Source organism: Beta vulgaris, chromosome 3, assembly GCF_026745355.1.
Source record: "Beta vulgaris subsp. vulgaris cultivar EL10 chromosome 3, EL10.2, whole genome shotgun sequence".
Lineage (NCBI taxonomy): Eukaryota > Viridiplantae > Streptophyta > Magnoliopsida > Caryophyllales > Amaranthaceae > Beta > Beta vulgaris.
This window is the reverse complement of record NC_079204.1, coordinates 43760426-43769392: the sequence shown is the minus strand read 5'-3', so window position 1 is coordinate 43769392 and position 8967 is coordinate 43760426. Positions and strand designations below refer to the sequence as shown.

General features: G+C 34.9%; 1 protein-coding gene across 1 annotated transcript; it reads right to left on the bottom strand.

Moving 5' to 3' along the window:
- Window positions 1-1643: 1643 nt before the first annotated feature.
- Window positions 1644-6705, bottom strand: LOC104883629 (chaperonin CPN60-2, mitochondrial). The gene is made up of 16 exons (XM_010668176.4): window positions 6445-6705; window positions 6191-6322; window positions 5841-6000; window positions 5281-5456; window positions 5087-5182; window positions 4865-4969; window positions 4671-4757; window positions 4483-4572; window positions 4304-4384; window positions 4146-4214; window positions 3977-4054; window positions 3769-3864; window positions 3465-3668; window positions 2338-2443; window positions 2163-2241; window positions 1644-2072 (listed from the first exon to the last, which is right to left on the bottom strand). The coding sequence occupies exons 1-16, from the start codon at window positions 6496-6498 to the stop codon at window positions 1967-1969; spliced, it is 1719 nt and encodes a 572-aa protein (XP_010666478.2). The 5' UTR covers window positions 6499-6705; the 3' UTR covers window positions 1644-1966.
- Window positions 6706-8967: the final 2262 nt, after the last annotated feature.

The window sequence follows — 8967 nt, the reverse complement described above, 5'->3', positions numbered from 1 at the left end:
GGTCATTTTAGTGTAACAGCCAACTGTCAAAAGCCAATTTTACCAAACATGTTTATAAAACAAAAATAGTCAAACAACCAACACAAACAACCAATACAAACCGTCACTTAAACCATCCAAATAAAATAGCCAACAGTCAATAATCAAACAAGGTCAATATATTTATAGACTTTTGACCATTAAGGGTAAATGGTAGATATGTTGCGAACTTTAGAGGTTGATGGTATGATTGTATGATTGTATGATTTTTGAGATAAGTGTGTGTTTCGTATAATCTATAAAATTTCTAGAATATTTCATGAAAAAGGTTTGGTTATAAGGCGTTTGTTTTGTAGGAGATGGAGGGAGGGGAGTAATTCCTATTTTTCATAAACTTTGCATTTGCGCCGTCTAGGGGAGGAAGAAATACTTTTTTTTTTCCATTTAGACACTTTCTATTTTAAGAATTTTCAGTTTAATTGTGACACTTTCATTTTGGATAATAACTTCTCTCTATCTCTCTCCTATCACATGAAACCCTTTTATCTTATTTCTCTATTTCTCTCCTCTCCAAAAATTGCATAAAAGTTTGTGATCTTAAAAGGGTCACAAGTAAATTGAAACGGATGAAGTAGAGAGAAGTAGTGAAAAAATCCATAACATCTATAACTATTATTAATACGTGCGAAAAAAAACCCTAACTTCCCCTCTCTCTTTTTTCTCTCTAAAACCCTAGCCTCCCTACTCCTTCTTCATCGGTTAGGGACTGTCATGGATGATTTCATCCATGGTAAACCCCGTTTTTCCTTTTATGTTCAATTTTTAGTTTATTTTCTTGTTCAATTGAATAAATTAATATCTCTTTACGGGATTTCTTCAAACCGTATTATGAGTTTTTAAATCTCTATTATGAAGATCTCCTTCTCCCTCCCTTCTCCCTTATGGGAGTTGTGAGACATGTGAGTGTAATTTTTTTGTTTTTAGATATGAAAAATTGTTCTTATGGATTGAAGTTCAAGACTCAACAGTCAACACGAATGTATTAAAATCTCGAATGCGGTTAACATAATTCGATCAAAAATACTCCTCCCAAACTATGTCAAAATGATAAATTTCCTCTCGATATGCTTCATTATAATTTCTTCGAAGACGGATTTGATTTAACCTTGTTTAATTATATCTTATTTCCGTTTAGCCTCTAATTAATAAAATCTCTCTTTCAAAAAAAAATTAATACGTGCAAAAAATATGAAACATATCACGTGTATGTCGATATCACACTACTTAATCCTGAAAAGGTGTATTCCCTAACCATTTACAAAATGTAACATCATGCTATCAAACCACATCTTCAGTCCATTTCTGTCTAGTAATCTTAAAATTTTATTAGATAAACTCTGCCATGCTATTTTTATCATGAACAAATCCGAAATACTGTATGTTAAGATCTCCAGAATCACATTATGTACCCAAAAAAAAAAAAAAAATCTCCAGAATCATAAGTATGATTAATTAGATAAACTCTGCCATATATTTGAATGCTAACAATTTACTAAAAGACCTTTAAATACCCATGCTATCCGAAGAAATAGAGTACCTCAAAACAACCTTTAGGAGCGATGAATCGATCAGTATGCGAAAACACAGTTCACCAAGTACAGAGCTAGAAAAAAATCATATTTCCAATTTTTATTTTTAGTGCCAATTTAGCTAGCTCCGCTAGTAAACAACAATATTCCCAGTGAAACAGAACTGTGTCAACACTTAAGCACAGGTTCCACTCCAAACATCGTCATCCAATGAAAACAATAGTCGCAGTTCCTTGTTCCGATGCAATCAAAACATGGCTCATGTCTTGCATTAGCAAGCGATCCTACAAACTATTCTCTCCTACTATGTTGTACACAATTTCCTCCCTAAACTAAAGCATCAACAAAATCCAGCAAAAGCATAGAGAATGATTCTCCCACGTATTCAACCAAACACCTCAATAATCCATACCGCCCATACCACCCATTGCAGGAGCTGAATCCTTCTCATCCTTGGGTGCCTCGACGACGACAGCTTCAGTGGTAATCATCAAGGATGACACACTGCATCAAATCATTAAGTTCAATACTCTTGTAAGAATTTGGCTATTAAGAAGAGAAAAACAACGCAGAACAAGCAAGATTTAATCTTACCTAGCAGCATCTGACAGAGCTGTCCTAATAACCTTCAATGGATCAATGATTCCGGATTTGACCATATCTACATATTCACCTGCTCAATCAACCCACAGTTAGTAACATACGCATATATAACACAAGTGATTGAACCATCAATCACCATTAAATGAGGGTGAAAGTGGCTTAATACCTTTAGCAGCATCATAACCAAGATCATGGTCCTCCTGCTCTAGTAGTTTGCCAACAACAAGAGCTCCCTCCACACCAGCATTTGAAGCAATTGTGTGAACGGATGTCTGCAAAAGAGAGATGGTTGAATTGGGTTGATAACATCTTTTAGTGCTTGTTTAGTTGTATGAAAAAACATGGAAAACAGAAGTTCATGGGAAGTGGAAAATCGAAAATCATTCAATCAACATAAACAAAAGAAATGGTACTTCCCATCAATTAACTTACCTAGCCCCCTGGGTGGGTAGTTGGAAAACTCCACAAACCAAAGAACTATTTATACTCACCATGAAATATTTCTCCTAAACCAACACAAAATTTCATCTCTAAAAACTGACTTCAAATAATATAAAACCACTACCATGGAATTAGCAGGTTAGGGTTCTCAAATCATCGAAGTGAGTTGCTCCAGAATGAGATTTTAATTCTAAATACAAACCCAAAACAATGACCTGTTTAGTTGCTAAACTATAATCAATATCCTAGTGTTCCTTGACATAGTTGTTGTATTAGGATTGTTTTGGACATAATTCTCGTCTAGAGAAAGTGGAGTAACAAAGATATCACCCTAATTTGTTTGGTATTTATATGTTTAATATGTGGGCTTGACGAACGTGTATCACACTAATTTGTTATATATATATATATATATATATATATATATATATATATATATATATATATTTTTTTTTTTGATACATGGGTTTAATAATAAACTAGTCAGGTGATCCATAAAAAGTTGCAAGCCTCTTTAACAAATAAGTCGCATTAGAGTCAGGGGAGTAACTATTCACTTACTAACATGACTCAACCCATTTGTCAGCTCCAAAAATGTCGAAAAAGAAAATTTACCCAAAGCAACACAACACAAGCATCAGAATCAAATCAATTAGCATAATTCCTGAGCTGATTTACTCCCTTAATCTGCCTATAGTCCAATCAATCAAGACTTCACATACTATCTTCTGAAAATGTAGTCAATTGTCTTTCTCCTAAATGGTGTAACAAGGAACTTGTGGAGAAGTCCAGTATACCAATCCTGATTTAAGAACGATGTCGCAATTAGTTTTAGACAGAAAGAGCGCATACCTTCAGTGCTGCCTGTATGATCTGTACTCCAATCTTCTGGTCATAATTGGCTGTTTGTAGCTTGTCCAACTCTTTTGAAGCATAAAGAAGTGCTACACCACCACCAGGTACAATACCTTCAGCAACAGCTGCTTTAGTGGCATTCAGAGCATCTGTCACTCTATCTTTCTTCTCACCAACTTCAGCTTCACTAGCTCCTCCAATCTAGACATGAAAACGGAAACAAATCTTAAGAAGAAGCACCCACAAGAGGTGAAAATTTTCTCAAGCGGAATTAATTATACCATCACCAAACAGAACAAACCTTCAAAACAGCAACTCCACCAGACAGCTTAGCAAGCCTCTCCTCCAACTTCTCCTTGTCGTAGTCAGATGTGCTTAGTTCAATACCAGATCTAATCTGTTCCCAAAAAGTAGCAACATATCTCAGATGTCGAGAGCAAATGATACGAATGGCGGATGGACATCTAACCACAAATGAAACCAGAACATGTAACAGAGGCTAAACATACCTGTTCACATCTCTCCTCAATGGATTTTTTATCACCAGAACCATCAAGAATCACGGTGTCATCCTTTGAGACAGTGATCTGATAAAGCACCAATACAGAATTATATACCATGAGATTACAGAAATGAGAGCAGTCATCATCAGCCAAGCATATTAAGACTAGAGCTCACCTTTTTGCATGAACCCAGCATATCCATTTCAAGTTTTTCCATATTCATGCCAAGCTCTTCAGTTATTACCTGCACAACGGAAAACGTTAGTTTTTTCTTCCAAAGATTCCTTAGATTAACATGACTTCAAACTTCAGCAATTAAGATGAGCCTTTTACCACTCCACCAGTAAGTGTCGCAAGATCCTGCAAATTGGCTTTTCTATTTTCTCCAAATCCAGGTGCTTTAACCGCACAGATCTGTAAAGACAAAGAGTTACACGAGAGTAGCAACATTAGCTCAAATGTCCTCTTGAAACAAGGAGTACGAATCACAGGTAAACCTAATCCAAGTATACCTTTAGTCCCGCTCGGATCTTATTCAGGATAAGAGTTGCCAAGGCCTCACTGTCGACATCTTCGGCGACAATCAACAAGGGTTTTTGCTTCTGTAACAAGAAGAAAGTTCACTTAATGGAATTTGACAGGAGGCTTACTTCATATATGTAGGACTAGAAGTATAAGAAATCTATGATTCTCTCTATACCTTCAATGAAAACTCTAAGGCTTTCACAACAGCATTGACACTGGTAATTTTCTTCTCATGGATCAAAATAAGTGGATCATCCAATTCCTACAAAAAAAACATATAAAAAAAATTCAACAATCAGACATATGTATATGTTTAGCACCAAAATGAAAACAAAAGACCACAACAAGAAAGGGAATATGTGTTCATACACATTTTTGGGTTTTCGGGTTGGTAATAAAGTAGGGAGAAATGTAACCCCTGTCCAGCTTCATACCCTCAACAACTTCAAGTTCATTGAACAATGTCTTGCCATCCTATATTCACAAATAATGTCACAACCAACTCTTGGAACAATCAGGAGAACAAACCTATCAAAAGAAAAGCATAAACATTCTAATAACAGCAGATGGCTGTAAAAAGAAATGACTTACTTGGATTGTGATAACTCCTTCCTTGCCCACCTTCTCCATAGCCTTTGCAATCAACTCACCGATTTCCCTCTCTCCATTTGCTGAAATGGTACCAACCTACAAAACATTCAAGGTGATGGAAAAATTTAAAATCAAACCCAAGTAGACAAATAATCCGGATACAAAAACCTATTTCAGAAGATTTCATCACAAACCTGAGCGATTTCCTCTGAGGTGCTGATCATCCTCGCTCTACTTTTAAGGTAATTTACAACAGCATCAACTGCCATAGTCATGCCTCTTCTGAGGTCCATCGCATTCATTCCTACTCCAACTGACCTTACTCCCTCAATTAATATTGCCTTGGTAAGAACTGTAGCACAGGTTGTGCCTACAACCCCACAAAAGAGAACACATGAACACAAATCATAACTAAAAATCTTTTATTCTCCATCATTCTAACTCAAGAAAGCTACACCCATGCTTCCTATAACACTGTCCTCGGAGAAGCATCTCTAATCAACTGTTCACATAATCTACAGTATAGATGCAATATTAGCTCCATATACCCAACTACCACATTTTAATTGTACAATGCAGGACTACAACATCGAAATTCAGGAGCTGTGAAATCAACAACGCAAGAGAAAGAAGTAAAAGGAAACACACAGAACTAGCTCGTGGAAACAAAAGCATTACTTATACAAACAAATCATTAAGAACAAAGTTAGCCATTACATTGGCAAGATAAAAAAAAAAAAGGTTAGATTTTTACCATCCCCGGCAACATCGTTGGTAGAATTAGCAACTTGTTTTACAAGACTAGCACCCAAATTCTTGTATCTGTCCTTAAATTCAATACTCTTAGCCACTGTTACACCATCCTTTGTAACTTTAGGAGCACCAAAACTTTGCTCGATCACAACATTACGCCCCTGTACACCCACAAATAATACCACCATTAATAACATTCACTCAATATAACACATATCATCATTAAAAACCCACATTCAAATTCCCCCATTTCTATCAAAAATCTCCAACAAAAAACCCATCAAATCACACCAATCAGCAGATCCAAATAACACATAATTAACTGAAAAACCCGAATCGAGAAAACCTTACCCTAGGTCCCATAGTAACTTTAACAGCATCAGCAAGTTCTTCGATACCCTTAAGCATAGATTTGCGGGCATCTTCACCAAATCTTATTTCTTTAGCAGCATAATTTCTGCTAAAATTCAAACTGCCACCAATCTACCCAAGAAATACACATAAGTATAGACAATAAAAAAATATGATGATGATGATAATAACAATAATATGGTAAGAATACGAATCGAATAATGTAGGAATATGAAAGATAAAGTGATACTTACAGAGCGGGTGGTGGTGCGAGCTCGGGAAGCGAGAGCGGCGGCTGCGCGAAACATGGTCTGAGTTGGGCGGAGAATGGAAATGGAGAGGAGAGAGAAAATGGAAGAAGAGGAAGATGGAGTGAAGGTGGTGTGCAGAGATTTTAAAGGAAGGATGTGTGAAGAAGAGTCTAGAAGTAGGAGGTTCTAGTTCTAGGGTTTAGGGTTTTACCACATTTGTTCAAAACTTCAAATGTTTTCGTGGAGGTTGATGGATCATGGATGGGTTGCACACTTGCATTGGCTTTTTGTCTTTGTTGTGTAGGACTCCCTCTTTTTCTTGGTGAAAAGGGAGGCTTTGTCAATTGTTTAGAATTAGAGTCTGAGTAATAGGGTTGGTTTTGGTTGATCTAGTAAAAAGTAAAGTTAGATTTACTTAGTTTTATTATTGGAGTAATCGGCCTTTGGAGTTGGTTGGTCTGGAATGCTGGACCAATCATGCCTTGGATGGTGTGTGTAGCAACGAAATTGGGTGTTGTCATATGTATCAATATTGCTTTATTGTTGCTGTTTTTTTTTTTACAAGATTGGTTTTTTGTTTTAAAGTAAATAAAATCAGCTTATAATTTTTTTTTAAAAAAATCACATTACAGCTGTAAAAAAAATTATCTATAAATTGAGCCTAAATTTAATATATTTAACCATATTTTTGCACAACCTACTTTTGTTTCTAATAACTTTCTCCTACCTAAAATTATTCAAAATGTATATAACGTAATTAATATATCACTAATTAAAACATGAATAAAAATTATCTACTCTATATAAGAATAAAAATATTTTGAATAGGAAAAAGAGTATATGATGGAGTATACCAAAAGTAAGAGATAGAATTAGAAAAGCCAAGACTAGTCTACTGTCTACCCATTGTGAGAAAAAAAAAAAAAGACAAGTTGGTGGGAAGTGAGTGGGATGTGAGGTGTAAGAAGAAGGAAATGATAGAGAATGGAAAAAATATAAAGACCAACAAAAACACATACATCCATAATTAGCTTGTAACATAATTTAATTTAACGTAAGCTAATTAGCTTTTATTAATTTAAATCATCTATTTCATATAAAAATAAACATTGAATAAGAGAAAGAGTATATTGTGGGGTTTGATAAAAGTAGAGAGAGAAATAGAAAACCATGTAATTTAAAAAAATTCCAAGACCAACCAACCAACTCATTGCTCATGCTCTTAGGGGTGATAACGAGTTAAGCCTACTCGTGAATAGGCTCAATTATTATTTCATATAAAAAATTATTATAACTTAAAGCAGTTTAAAAAGTTAATATAGGCTAAAATACTTTAAAATTAAAAAAAGTTATTATGCGTATCCTTTTATACAATTTTTTATATTGAACCATTCATGTATTTTCTTTTTGTATCGTTCTAGACCTAGTTTGTCGATTTTTTATGTATATTTGCAATTAATTCATGAGAAGGTATTGTGTCAGACCATCCGACCATAATCTTTGGTCGGACGACTTTCAGTTGGTTTTAAATTTTTTTCAGTTGGTTTCAAATTTTTTTCAGTTGGTTTCAAATTTTTTTCATTTGGTTTCAATTCTTGTTAAGTTGGATGTCTACTAAGTTCAGTTACTTATCTTATTGTTTTATTTACGTGTTTTATTATTCTAACCGAAAACAAAACTTAAGTAAATGAAATAAAATAAGTTCTAAATGAAAAAAACTTACTTCTAAATGAAAGCAACTTACCACTAAATGAAAGTAAGTTACCTCTAAATGAAAGTAACTTACCTCTAAATGAAAGTAACTTACCTCTAAATATTTTTGAAAAAAGGCTTTCACATAAATCATTTAAAAAAACCACCAATTTCTTCAAATTCAAAGTTTAAAAACAATTCTGCATTCTCGAATCGCTCTGCATCAGTAACACTAGTAGAATAAATGCTATTTGCTGCGGTAGTATTGCTGCGGTTTTACCCATACGCAGCAATATATCACAGGAAAAAAAGGAAAATATAAAATAGGCATATTGCTGCGATTTCGACTAGAAACCGCAGCAATATATGTCAACGTGAAAATGTTCAAATTTAAATTGACTTTTTGACCAGCTCTATTGCTGCGGTTTTCAGTGAGAAACCGCAGCAATATATTAAAATATTAGTTTTTTATTAATATTTTTACCTATTGCTGCGGTTCCTAACTTAAAACCGCAGCAATATAGGCGTTTTTAAAATGAAACACATACACGGCCCAATTAGGGTTTATTGCTTATTCCTCCTAATAACTCCCAGCCGTTTTTTTTAAACTCTCTCTCCTCACTATCCCTCTCATTTCCTCCTCATCAGTAAAAAAAGACGCTCTCTTCTCACTTTCTCTCTCCTCTCTCTCTCCTCTCTCTCTCTCATCTCATCCTCATCGACGACATATCTCCGTCGCCCACCAAAATTCGAATGTTCGCGTTTTCTTTTCTGCGGTGGTCGTCTAGTTTAGATGTCGCACATCTACTGCGGTGGTCATCTCGCCGTCGTCGC

Bases quoted from the DNA above. Each gene is read 5' to 3' on its own strand.
- LOC104883629 (XM_010668176.4), bottom strand. From the start codon at position 6,498: ATGTTTCGCGCAGCCGCCGCTCTCGCTTCCCGAGCTCGCACCACCACC. The intron at 6,323-6,444 runs GTAAGTATCACT...TTTCTTGGGTAG, and splicing joins CTCGCACCACCACCCGCTCT to ATTGGTGGCAGTTTGAATTT. The intron at 2,073-2,162 runs GTAAGATTAAAT...GATTTGATGCAG, and splicing joins GCTCTGTCAGATGCTGCTAG to TGTGTCATCCTTGATGATTA.